We start from the raw sequence: 14,443 nt of genomic DNA, 5'->3' as shown, positions 1-14,443 counted from the left end.
GGACATATAACACTGTATAAGTTTTAAGGTGTACAGCATAATGATTTGATTTACATATATCATGAAATGATTACCACAGTGGGCTTAGTGAACATTTATCATCTCATATAAATGCAACATTAAAGAAGTGGAAAAAATTTTTTTCTTCCTTATGATGAGAATTCTTAAGATTTACTCTTAACAAGCTTTATTTATAACATACAGCAGTGTTAATTATCTTTATCTTGTTGTACATTACATCACTAGTTCTTATTTATCTTATAACTGGAAGTTTGTGCCTTTTGATTATTTTCAGTAATTCCCTCTCCCTCCACCCCCTCCCTTTGATGTAGTCCCATTTGTTTACTTTTGCTTTTGTTTCCCTTGCCTGAGGAGACATATCCAAAAAAAACTGCTAAGACCAATGTCAGAGAGTATACTGCCTATGTTTTCTTCTAGAAGTTTTATGGTTTCAGGTCTTACATTTAAGTCGTTAATCCATTTTGAGCTTATTTTTGTATGTAGTGTGTTTTTTTTTTTTTAACATCTTTATTGGGGTATAATTGCTTTACAATGGTGTGTTAGTTTCTGCTTTATAACAAAGTGAATCAGTTATACATATACATATGTTCCCATTGTAGTGTGGTTTTGAGGTCCAGTTTCTAATTCTCTACAGTAGCAAGCAGAGCCATTCTTTGCAGTTCCCATATACGTGTGTGAACGGGGAGTTCCTTAAAAATAGAAGTAGTAAAACTTAAAGTTAACCCTCTTATTCTCTAAGCCTGAATGGCTCTCTCTGCCCACAAAGAAAATTGTTGTGTTCTGTGCCAGTTATGAGAGATGCCAAGTGAATCCAGCTTTTCTTCCAATAATTGGGTTTTAATTTCAACACTGGACATAGGTCTGTCTATCTCATTCTAGGAAAAGAAAACATCAATGACACAAGATCTATTTTAAAAATGACGGCAGAAGAGAAACATTCTCATAAAAACCTACGGGAAAATATTCTTCCTAAAATAGGCACTACATTTATTAGAACAAAAACTTGGAATATATGTGCTTCATGTTTTCAAAAGATGAAATTGCTTCTACTAAGCAGGCCATGGTAATGAGAGAACTGGCCAGAATTAGAAAGTCCCAGAAAATTAAATAAACCATAGCTAAAATGAGATGTTTGGAATCTGTAAATAATATTCTTGATACCAAAGAAAATCAGAATGCACTTTCAGTGAGCAGTAAAATTTGGAGGACTGACCGTGGAGGTCCAATGGAAGAATAATAGATATTCTGAAAGAGGAAAACAGAATAAGTGGTTTAGACCAGTGGTATAATAAAATATGTGAGTTTGGAGATTGAGCAGTATAACTGAGTTCAAGCCAAAGGTAATGATTTCAGTTTTTAAGGCTGAGCAGATGTTTTAGGATGTTCTTCTCCAAGTCAAAGAATATAGGGGAGGGGCAGATGCAACACCTTGATTTCTACTTTGATAGCAATATCTATTTTCTTTTTATGTTTGTATGCATGACATATCTTTGCACAAAGAAAAAAATTTTTTATACTTCAACAGACAAATATGCAGCAGTATTTTCTTCCAATTTTATAGTTTCATGGTTTAGATTTAATATTTTAATCCATATGGAATTTCTTTTGGTGTAGGGTTTAGATTAAAAATCAGGGGTTTTTCCTGTAAAAATTTTAATCAACTGTCTTGGTAACATTTAAAGAGTAATCTCTTTGTTACTTATTATTATTTTTTTTTGCGGTACACGGGCCTCTCACTGTTGTGGCCTCTCCCGTTGCGGAGCACAGGCTCCAGACACGCAGGCTCAGCGGCCATGGCTCACGGGTACAGCCGCTCCGCGGCATGTGGGATCTTCCCGGACTGGGGCACGAACCCGTGTCCCCTGCATCGGCAGGCGGACTCTCAACCACTGTGCCACCAGGGAAGCCCACGTTACTTATTTTTAATGCTACCTTTTCACATTGGTGATTCTACTAATAATGCTTATAAATCACAATGAAGATATTTCATGAATTTTCATGTTCTACATTAAAAAAATCAAAATATATGGGAATAACTGCTAAAAAGACAAAGCTAATTTGATAGAAACATAGTAATATTAAGAGTTTAATGTACTACTTTAAAAAGAAAGAAAAAGGACACAGAAAATGTACATAATATAACTAATAAGATTAATTTAATATATATAGCCAATTGAGACTAAATACCCTTTAAAGCACTTATTTAATTTAAAAGTGTAATATTTAAGCTGCAAAATAAAGCTCAATATATCACCTAGACTAAAATTTGTAAGGACCACATTCTCTTACAGTACAATAAAACTGAAATTTTATAACAAAATAAATTGCTGGCATATATAATTATATAATTTTATAACAATAAATTACTGCCATATATAATTGTATATAATTATAGTATATAAAAAAGAAATTTAAAACTATAGAGCGTTTTGAAAATCATGCTAATGAGAACCCCACATATCAAATGTACTCAAAGCAGCAGTTAAAGACAAATTTTAGCTTTAGAAGCTCCTGTTACTTACTAAATGAGAAAAATAAAATCAAATGAACTTTGATTGGGCTTGAGAAATTGGAAAAATAACAAAATAAATCTAAGAAAGCAGAAAGAAGAAATAAACAAAAGTTGGAATTAATTTTAAGTTGGTTTTAAAATAGTCCAATTGGCTAGGGTTAGTTCTTTGAATATATGAATAAATGAGGTAATTTTCTGGCCAGCAAAATAAGAAAAAGTGAAATGTAAGTAATCCAAAGAGAAAATAGTCATAAATTTGGAAGTTGTTAAATATTAGATAACAGTATATGTAGTTTAATATGAATAAATTTGAAAATCTAATCTGAAGTCATGATTATCTGGAAAATTTTAAATTATAAGAATTTATTGAAGCAGTAAAAAAATTTGGAAAGCTCAAAAACTTTTTAAGCCTAGTTCCTTCATAGGAACAAATAATTTTGTTTTACATAAAGCTACTTCAGAGCATGGTTATAGTTTCCTAGTAAATTTATCACAGCAGGCTCTGATAACAGTTTTGTAAAAAGAGAATAAAAAAATAGAAAATTAGAGATCAACTTTATTTAGAAGTATATAGAATAAAAATAAAACACTAGCTTATAAATTTAGCAGTGAGAATATAGATTTTGTTCTCAGTATAAATATAGTAGGAAATCTAAATATAATTATCATTAGTAGTCCAAGGAGTCTTTTATAGGTGCTAAAAAGTCATGTGGTGATGTTCAGCAGCAATTCCTGGCAAATTAGGATTAAAAGATTTTCTGTTAAAATATGCAGTACAACAAAGAAACCTGTTATTCCTTCTATCATTTAAAATTGTTCTGAAAGTTCTTGGCAGCACATTAAAATAAGAAATAGAAATTAGGATTAGAATTTATGTGATTATCACATAATACATAAATGTTTATCTCAAAAATGTTTATCAAGTGAAATCCACAGTGAAGTACTCTGAAAATAGAGAGGAAAGATTGATATCTGCAAATAATTATTATTTTTTTTAACTTAAGTTAATTAACTGAAAACTATCAGAGTTAATAATAGAATTCCATAGGATGGGTAGATGCAAAATCAACGCTTTGCTGTATCAACTAGAAAATATAATGGAAAAATGATCCCATTTCTGTGAACTACAGGATTAAGTTTATCAGGAATTGTGAGGGGATTTAGGCTAATATAAAGAAGACCAAACATCTTTACTAAGAGGTATGAAAAAAAATGACTTGAATAAATGGAGAGACATAGTACATTACTTGATAAGCAGATGGAATATTGTGAAGATTTCTGTTATTCTCAAATTAATTTGTTGGTTTAATGCAATTCCAGTCAGATTAGTTTGTATGGAATGGGCTAGAGTAATGAAAAATATTTTAAAAATAAAAAAGCATGAATGAGAGCCTTGTGCTGTCAGATAAAGAATAACAGATTTGTGTTTGTGAAATAATAGGCAGACAGTCATTGGAACTCAATGTTTTGGGTCAGAAGCAGGCAGTGATATAGGTAATCAAAACAGTAAGTCATGAAATCAAAGATCAATAATGATGATTACATAAAAATTTAGAAGTACTATTTTTCATAATACACCATAAACAAAATAAAAAGCAGTCGGAACTAGGAGGAAGCAGTCTATGAAGAGGTTGAGGAGTGGAGGAGTTTATTCAGTGGATGAGAGTTCTGCAGAGCATGGAGGAGAATGCTGAGAGGGCTGGGAAGATGGTGGCCCAAGTGTACACCCATGACCTCCTCTCCTTCACACCTGTTTCTGGAATAGCAGCAATAAAAGCATTCTGGTAGGGTGGGAGAGAAAGGAGGTAGAGAAGAGACAAGCTGGTTGGAAAACAGCAGGCAACTAAGTTGTGTCAGGATGCAATTAGCAGAGCAGAGGATAGATTCCCAAGTCCCCGGTGATCAGTGGTCCAAGCTTTGTAGTTCAGGCAGACAAAACATTTGCCAAAATGAATGCCAACTAACTGAGAGACTCTTGGAATTGCTGCAGCTTGGCTGGAGTCCCAACCAAGCACAGGATCCAGGATCATCTTTATCAAAATCGAAGTGAGAGGCTGACCACTACTGGGACCAAAATGAGTTTGGGACCCCAGCCCCTGGAACTAGCTACCAGATTCACCTGGTCATTTCCTTCACCTTGTGTTAATATGACTTTACATTTTATTTAATTTAAGCTTTTGGATCCCATTTATCATGTTATAGCAGGGTGGTGTTGTACCTAGCAAGTACTTACCAGAGGAAATACAGATTTTAGGAAATATATAAATTTCAAGGAAAATAGGTAGTAAGTACCAATAGAGGGAGGGATAATAAGCGACCTTACAGTATTCGGAGAAGGGGACAGGTTACCACAGAGGTCGATGGCAGATTAAAAAAAACAAGGTTGAGAATCCATACAGGTGATTGGGGGGAAGGGAGAACATTTAGTACTGTCCGCCCTTGGCATCCACTCTGCATCCAGGCATTCAGCCAACCATGGATCGGAAATATTCGAAAAAAAAGTTCCAAAAAGTAAAACTTGAATTTGCTGCACTCCTGTCAACTATGTACATAGCATTTACATTGTATTTACAACTATTTATATAGAATTTACATTGTATTTAATTTATTTATTCCAAAGAAATTCAGGCTAAATGCTTTCATGATTAAAAGGTATCATTCTTTTTTTTAAATATCTTTATTGGAGTATAATTTCTTTACAATGTTGTGTTAGTTTCTGCTGTATAACAAACTGAATCAGCTATATGTATGCATATATCCCCATATACCCTCCCTCTTGCATCTCCCTCCCACCCTCCTTATCTTATCCCTCTAGGTGGTCACAGAGCAGGGAGCTGATCTCCCTGTGCTATGCGCTGCTTCCCATCAGCTATCTCTTTTACATTTGGTAGTGTATATATGTCCATGCCACTCTCTCACTTCATCCCAGCTTACCCTTCCTCCTCCCCGTGTCCTCAAGTCCATTCTCTATGTCTGCATCTTTATTCCTGTCCTCCACTTAGGTTCTTCAGAACCTTTTTTTTTAAATTTTAGATTTCATATATATGTATTAGCATACAGTGTTTGTTTTTCTCTTTCTGATTTACTTCACTCTGTATGACAGACTCAAGATCCATCCACCTCACTACAAATAACTTCGTTTCTTTTTATGGCTGAGTAATATCCCATTGTATATATGTGCCACATCTTCTTTAGCCATTCATCTGTCGATGGACACTTAGGTTGCTTCCATGTCCTGGCTGTTCTAAATAGTGCTGCAGTGAACACTGTGGTGTACATGATTCTTTTTGAATTATGTTTTTCTCAGGGTATATGCCCGGTAGTGGGATTGCTGGGTCATATGGTAGTTCTATTTTTAGATTTTTAAGGAACCTCCATACTGTTCTCCGTAGTAGCTGTAACAATTTACATTCCTACCAACAGTGCAAGAGGGTTCCCTTTTCTCCACACCCTCTCCAGCATTTATCGTTTGTAGATTTATTGATGATGGCCAATCTGACCAGTGTGAGATGATGCCTCATTGTAGTTTTGATTTGCATTTCTCTAATGATTAGTGATGTTGAGTATCCTTTCATGTGTTTGTTAGCAATCTGTATATCTTCTTTAGAGAAACGTCTGTTTAGGTCTTTTGCCCATTTTTGGATTGGGTTTTTGTTTTTTTTGATATTGAGCTGCATGGGCTGCTTGTATATTCTGGAGATTAATCCTTTGTCAGTTACTTCATTGGCAAATGTTTTCTCCCATTTGGAAGGTTATCTTTTCACCTTGTTTATGGTTTCCTTTGATGTGCAAAAGCTTTTAAGTTTCATTAGGTCCCATTTGTTTATTACTGTTTCTATTTCCATTTCTCTAGGAGGTGGGTCAAAAAGGATCTTGCTGTGATGTATGTCATAGAGTGTTCTGCCTATGTTTTCCTCTAAGAGTTTTATAGTGTCTGGCCTTACATTTAGGTCTTTAATCTATTTTGAGTTTATTTTTGTGTATGGAGTTAGGGAGTGTTCTAATTTCATTCTTTTACATGTAGCTGTCCAGTTTTCCCAGCACCACTTATTGAAGAGGCTGTCTTTTCTCTCTTGTATATTCTTGCCTCCTTTATCAAAGATAAGGTGACCATATGTGCATGGGTTTATCTCTGGGCTTTCTATCCTGTTCCATTGATCTATATTTCTCTTTCTGTGCCAGTACCATACTGTCTTGATTACGGTAGCTTTGAAGTATAGTCTGAAGTCCAGGAGCCTGATTCCTCCAGCTCTGTTTTTCTTTCTCAAGATTGCTTTGGCTGTTCGGGGTCTTTTGTGTTTCCATACAAATTGTGAAATTTTTTGTTCTAATTCTGTGAAAAATGCCATTGGTAGTTTGATAGAGATGGCCCTGAATCTGTAGATTGCTTTGGGTAGTATAGTCATTTTCACAACATTGATTCTTCCAATCCAAGAACATGTATCATCTGTTTGTATCATCTTTAATTTCTTTAATCAGTGTCTTAACAGTTTTCTGCATACAGGTCTTTTGTCTCCTTAGGTAGGTTTATTCCTAGATACTTTATTCTTTTTGTTGCAATGGTAAATGGGAGAGTTTCCTTAATTTCCCTTTCAGATTTTTCATCATTAGTGTATAGGAATGCCAGAGATTTCTGTGCATTAATTTGGTATCCTGCTACTTTACCAAATTCATTGATTAGCTCTAGTAGTTTTCTGGTAGCATCTTTAGGATTCCCTATGTGTAGTGTCATGTAATCTGCAAACAGTGACAGCTTTACTTCATCTTTTCCAATTTGGATTCCTTTTATTTCTTTTTCTTCTGTGACTGCTATGGCTAAAACTTCCAAAACTATGTTGAATAATAGTGGTGAGAGTGGGCAATCTTGTCTTGTTCCTGATCTTAGTGGAAATGGTTTCAGTTTTTCACCATTGAGAATGATATTGGCTGTGGGTTTGTCATACATGGCCTTATTATGTTGAGGTAAGTTCCCTCTATGCCTACTTTCTGTGGGGTTTTTATCGTAAATGGGTGTTGAATTTTGTCAAAAGCCTTTTCTGTATCTATTGAGATTATCATATGGTTTTTCTCCTTCAATTTGTTAATATGGTGTATCACATCCATTGATTTGCATATATTGAAGAATCCTTGCATTCCTGGGATTAATCCTGTTTGATCATGGTGTATGATCCTTTTAATGTACTGTTGGATTCTGTTTGCTAGTATTTTGTTGAGGATTTTTGCATCTATGTTTATCAGTGATATTGGCCTGTAGTTTCATTTTTTTGTGACACCTTTGTCTGGTTTTGGTATCAGGGTGATGGTGACCTCGTAGAATGAGTTTGGGAGTGTTCCTCCCTCTGCAATATTTTGGAAGAGTTTGAGAAGGATGGGTGTCAGCTCTTCTCTAGATGTTTGATGGAATTTGCCTGTGAAGCCATCTGGTCCTGGGCTTTTGTTTGTTGGAAGATTTTTAATCACATTTTCAGTTTCATTGCTTTATGATTGGTCTGTTTGTATTTTCTATTTCTTCCTGGTTCAGTCTCAGAAGGTTGTACTTTTCTAAGAATTTGTCCATTTCTTCCAGGTTGTCCATTTTATTGGCATATAGTTGCTTGTAGTAATCTCTCATGATCCTTTGTATTTCTGCAGTGTCAGTTGTTACCTCTCCTTTTTCATTTCTAATTCTGTTGATTTGCGTCTTTTTCCTTTTCATCTTGATGAGTCTGGCTAATGATTTATCAATTTTGTTGATCTTCTCAAAGAACCAGCTTTTAGTTTTATTGATCTTTGCTATTGTTTCCTTAATTTCTTTTTCATTTATTTCTGATCTGATCTATATGATTTCTTTCCTTCTGCTAACTCTGGGGGGTTTTTTGTTCTTCTTTCTCTAATTGCTTTAGCTATAAGGTTAGGTTGTGTATTTGAGGTGTTCCTTGTTTCTTGAAGTAGGATTGTATTGCTATAAACTACCCTCTTAGACTGCTTTTGCTGCATCCCGTAGGTTTTGGGTCATTGTGTTTTCATTGTCATTTGTTTCTAGGTATTTTTTGTTTTCCTCTTTGATTTCTTGAGTGATCTCTTGGTTATTTAGTGGTGTATTGTTTAGCGAGCCTCCGTGTGTTTGTATTTTTTACACCTTTTTTCCTGTAATTGATATCTAGTCTCATAGCGTTGTGGTCAGAAGAGATACTTGATACAATTTGAATTTTCTTAAATTTACCAAGGCTTGATTTGTGACCTAAGATATGATCTATCATGGAGAATGTTCCATGAGCACTTGAGAAGAAAGTGTATTCTATTGTTTTTGCATGGACTGTCCTATAAATATCAATTAAGTCCATCTTGTTTAATGTGTCATTTAAAGCTTGTGTTTCCTTATTTATTTTCATTTTGGATGATCAGTCCATTGGTGAAAGTGAGGTGTTAAAGTCCCCTACTATGGTTGAGTTACTGTCCATTTCCCCTTTTATGATGGCTATTAGCGTTTGCCTTATGTATTGAGGTGCTTCTACGTTGGGTGCATAAATATTTACAATTGTTATATCTTCTTCTTGGATTGATCCCATGATCATTATGTAGTGTCCTTCTTTGTCTCTTGTAATAGTCTTTATTTTAAAGTCTGTTTTGTCTGATATGAGAATTGCTACTCCAGCTTTCTTTTGATTTTCATTTGCGTAGAATATCTTTTTCCATCCCCTCACTTTCAGTCTGTATGTGTCCCTAGGTCTGAAGTGGGTCTCTTGTAGACAGCATATATACGGGTCTTGTATCCATTCAGCCTGTCTATGTCTTTTATTTATTTATTTATTTATTTTATTTTCGGTACGCGGGCCTCTCACTGTTGTGGCCTCTCCCATTGCGGAGCACAGGCTCCGGATGTGCAGGCTCAGCAGCCATGGCTCACGGGCTGAGCCGCTCTGCGGCATGTGGGATCTTCCCGGACCGGGGCACAAACCCGTGTCCCCTGCATCGGCAGGCGGACTCTCAATCACTGCGCCACCAGGGAAGCCCTGTCTATGTCTTTTGGTTGGAGCATTTATTCCATTTACATTTAAGGTAATTATTAATATATATGTTCCTGTTACCATTTTCTTAATTGTTTTGGGTTTGTTATTGTAGGTCTTTGCCTTCTCTTGTGTTTCCTGCCTAGAGAAGTTCCTGTAGCATTTGTTGTAAAGCTGGTTTGGTGGTGCTGAATTCTCTTAGCTTTTGCTTGTCTGTAAAGGTTTTAATTTCTCCGTCAAATCTGAATGAGATCTTTGCTGGGTAGAGTAATCTTGGTTGTAGGTTTTTCCCTTTCATCACTTTAAATATGTCCTGCCAGTCCCTTCTGGCTTGCAGAGTTTCTGCTGAAAGATCAGCAGTTAACCTTATGGGGATTCCCTTGTATGTTATTTGTTGCTTTTCCCTTGCTGCTTTTAATATTTTTTCTTTGTATTTAATTTTTGATAGTTTGATTAATATGTGTCTTGGTGTGTTTCTCCTGGATTTATCCTGTATGCGACTCTCTGCACTTCCTGGATTTGATTGACTATTTCCTTTCCCATATTAGGAAGTTTTCAACTATAATTTCCTCAAATATGTTCTCAGTCCCTTTCTTTTCCTCTTCTTCTTCTGGGACCCGTATAATTTGAATGTTGGTGCATTTAATATTTGCCCAGGGGTCTCTGAGACTGCCCTCAATTCTTTTCATTCTTTCTTCTTTCTTCTGCTCTGTGGTAGTTATTTCTACTATTTTATCTTCCAGGTCACTTATTCGTTCTTCTGCCTCAGTTATTCTGCTATTGATTCCTTCTAGAGAATTTTTAACTTCATTTATTGTGTTGTTCATCATTGTTTGTTTGCTCTTTAGTTCTTCTAGGTCCTTGTTAAATGTTTCTTGTATTTTCCCCATTCTACTTCCAAGATTTTGAATCATCTTTACTATCATTACTCTGAATTCTTTTTCAGGTAGACTGCCTATTTCCTCTTCATTTGTTTGGTCTGGTGGGTTTTTACTTTGCTCCTTCATCTGCTGCATATTTCTTTGTCTTCTCATTTTGCTTAACTTACTCTGTGTTTGGGGTCTCCTTTTCACAGGCTGCAGGTTCGTAGTTCCCATTGTTTTTGGTGTCTTCCCCCAGCGGGTAAGGTTATTTCAGTGGGTTGTGTAGGCTTCCTGGTAGAGGGTACTGGTGCCTGTGTTCTGGTGAATGAGGCTGGATCTTGTGTTTCTGGTGTCAGGACCGCGTCCGGTGGTGTGTTTTGGGGTGTCTGTGAACTTACTATGATTTTAGGCAGCCTCTCTGCTAATGGGTGGGTTTGTGTTCCTGTCTTGCTAGTTGTTTGGCATGGGCTGTCCAGCACTGGAGCTTGCTGGCCATTGAGTGGAGCTGGGTCTTAGCACTGAGACGGAGGTCCCCGGGAGAGCTCTCACCAGTTGATAGTATGTGGGGCTGGGAGGTCTCTGGTGGTCCAGTGTACTGAACTCGGCTCTCCCACCTCATAGGCGCAGGCCTGACACCTGGCCAGAGCATCAGAGCCCTGTCAGCCACAAGGCTCAGTAGAAAAGGGAGAAAGAAAAGAAAGAAAAAATAAAATAAAATAAATAAAGTTATTAATGTAAAAGAAAAATATTATTAAAATAAAAAGATTTAAAAAGTAAGTTTTAAAAAAGAAGAGCGTAACTATACCAATAAGCAAATCCACCAATGATAACAAATGCTAAAAACTGTACTAAGATCAACGTAAAAATCAGAAACTAGTCAGTCACATACAGCAACCCCAAGTCTACAGTTGCTCCCAGAATCCACTGCCTCAGTTTTGGGATGGTTCATTTTCTATTCAGGTATTCCACAGATACAGGGTCCATCAAGTTGATTGTGGAGATTTAATCTGCTGCTCCTGAGGCTGCTGGGAGAAATTTCCCTTTCTCTTCTTTGTTCGCACAGCTCCTGGGGTTCAGCTTTGGATTTGGCCCCGCCTCTGCATGTAGGTCGTCTTCTGGTGTGGGTTCGCACCCAGACAGGAGGGTGTTAAAGGAGCAGCTGATTAGGGAGCTCCACCCAGGCCAGGGGGATAGAGGGGTATGGAATGTGGGATGAGCCTGTGGCGGCAGAGGCCAGCGTGACGTTGCAACAGCCTGAGGCGTGCCGTGTGTTCTCCCTGGGAAGTTGTCCCTGGATCACGGGACACTGGCAGTGGCGGGCTGCACAGGCTCCTGGGAGGGGAGGTGGGGACAGTGACCTGTGCTTGCACAAAGGATTCTTGGTGGCGGCAGCAGCAGCCTTAGCATTTCATGCCCATCTCTGGGGTCCACGCTGATAGCCGCGGCTTGCACCCATCTCTGAAGCTCTTTTACGCCGTGCTTTGAATCTCCTCTCCTCACACACTCAGAAACAATGGTCTGTTGCCTCTTAGGCAGTTCCAGACTTTTTCCTGGACTCCCTCCCTGCCAATTGTGGCGCACTAGCCCCCTTCAGGCTGTGTTTACGCAGCCAACCCCAGTCCTCTCCCTGGGATCTGACCTCTGAAGCCTACGTTGTATTTTAAATAATCTAGAGATGATTTAAAGTATATAGGAGGATGTGTGTAGGTTATATGAAAGTACTGTGCCATTTTATATAAAAGACTTGAGCATCCTTGGCTTTTGGTATCTGAGGGGGTCCTGGAACCAAGCCCCTGCAGTTACCAAGGGATGAATGTAGTCTAAATAGATAGATCTAAAATGCTTAACTCTTGTTAATATCCAGAAGTTGATAGTGGCTGGGAGCTTGCACTTGATGGAACTAAAAGGACTGAAGTCTGTTGGAAGCAAAGTAGTTTGTCTAGGGTCACTCTTATGTAGTTATTTTCTCAGTTTTAAAGGGGAGTGTTCACGTTTTAGTTTCAGTTCAATTCTATTCCTCCTAGATCTTACTTCAGCTCTCATCACATTTTTATGGTGTGATTTACATTTTGCTCTTTTGAGAGACTAGCTATTCGTTGACGACCAGGAGTATCATAGTCTCATTTATGCGTGGGACATAACCAATTTTGGGTATTCTAGCATAATTTCAGTGGCAATACTCATTAAAGGTTTATTACTTTGGGGTAGTTTTATAAATTCTTGTAGATCCTTTTAACTGACTTTATCTTTTTGTATTAGGAGGAATGAGTCCCTACTTGGAATAAAAAAAATGAAACATAAGGACAATACTTTGTGTAAAAAGGTCATCAAACCTATGAAGAAGTTCAAAGCTGCAGTAGTGGAGATTTTAGGAGTAAGTTTCATATAAATTTTGAATTTTAAGTTAATGAACTTAAGAGATGCATGCATCTAGAGATGGTTGGCTGTACTATAATTTAGTATAATGTGAAACAGAAGAGAATACCAACAATCATAATTTTATAATTATGCAATATATTTTAATTCTTATCACAAGGATATTTTTATAACCATTTTTTTTGTCTACAGGGGTACTTCTTTTACTTTTGTTAATAATTTTAATTGAGGGACATAAAGAAACCACTATTTTAATGTGAAAAGATAAGCATTAGAGTACAAGTAAATTATAGTATTGTGTTAAGATTTTAAGTTGGATTTGTAACATTTTTGTTATCTCCCATGTTAAGACTACAGAAGTGAAGCCCAGACAGAGATCTAAAAAAAAGGAAACTCTAAGAGAATTTTTGAATAAGAATCCTTTTATTTCTGGAATGGCGGAGCAAGAAAGGTATTGATTGATTAATTAATTAAATTTTTACTTGAGGGTTACTATGTGTTGTGCATTATTTTAGGCACCAGGGATACATTGGTAGAGTAGACAGATAAGATCACTGCCATCAGGGAGCTTACATACTAATAAAAGGAACACAAAATAAAGACACAAATAAACAATTTATTTTTTTATTATTTATTTATTATTTATTTATTTATTATTGGGGTATAGTTGTTTTACAATGTTGTGTTAGTTTCTACTGTACAGTGAAGTGAAGTAAAATTCCCTGTGCTATACAGCAGGTTCTCATGAGTTATCTGTTTTATACATATTAGTGTATACATGTCAATCCCAGTCTCCCAATTCATCCCACCCCCCCTTCCCCCCTTGGTGTCCATATGTTTGTTCTCTACATCTGTGTCTCTATTTCTGCCTTGCAAACTGGTTCATCTGTACCATTTTTCTAGATTCCACATATGTGTGTTAATATACAATATTTGTTTTTCTGACTTACTTCACTCTGTATGACAGTCTCTAGGTCTATCCAAGTCTCTACAAATGACCCAATTTCATTCCTTTTTATGGCCGAGTAATATCTCATTGTATATATGTACCATATATTCTTTATCCATTCATCTGTCAATGGACATTTAGGTTGCTTCCATGATCTGGCTATTGTAAATAGTGCTGCAGTGAACATTGTGGTACATGACTCTTTGAATTATGGTTTTCTCTGGGTATATGCCCAGTAGTGGGATTACTGGGTCATATGGTAGTTCTATTTTTAGTTTTTTAAGGAACCTCCATATTATTCTCCATAGTGGCTGTATCAATTTACATTCCCACCAACAGTGCAAGAGGGTTCCCTTTTCTCCACACCTTCTCCAGCATTTATTGGTTGTAGATTTTCTGATGATGCCCATTCTAACCGTTGTGAGATGATACCTCACTGTAGTTTTGATTTGCATTTCTCTAATAATTAGTGATGTTGAGCATCTTTTCATGTACCTCTTGGCCATCTGTATGTCTTCTTTGGAGAAATGTCTATTTAGGTCGTCTGCCCATTTTTTTTTTTTTTTTTTTTTGCGGTACGCAGGCCTCTCACTGTTGTGGCCTCTCCCGCTGCGGAGCACAGGCTCCGGACGTGCAGGCTCAGCGGCCATGGCTCACGGGCCCAGCCGCTCCGCGGCACGTGGGATCCTCCCGGACCAGGGCACGAACCCGTGTCCCCTGCATCGGCAGGCGAACT

General features: G+C 36.9%; 1 protein-coding gene across 1 annotated transcript in view; it reads left to right on the top strand.

Annotated features, from left to right (window-relative positions):
• Nucleotides 1-14,443, top strand: part of CFAP54 (cilia and flagella associated protein 54) — a 310,172-nt gene that overhangs the window by 118,607 nt on the left and 177,122 nt on the right. Inside the window, exons 31-32 of the mRNA XM_030856338.2 lie at nt 12,642-12,756; nt 13,109-13,209. Of these exons, the coding sequence (XP_030712198.2) occupies nt 12,642-12,756; nt 13,109-13,209 (216 nt within the window). The remainder of the gene's footprint in view (nt 1-12,641; nt 12,757-13,108; nt 13,210-14,443) is intronic.

This window comes from Globicephala melas, chromosome 10 (assembly GCF_963455315.2).
Source record: "Globicephala melas chromosome 10, mGloMel1.2, whole genome shotgun sequence".
Taxonomy (NCBI): Eukaryota; Metazoa; Chordata; class Mammalia; order Artiodactyla; family Delphinidae; genus Globicephala; species Globicephala melas.
This window is presented reverse-complemented; position numbering and strand designations above follow the sequence as displayed.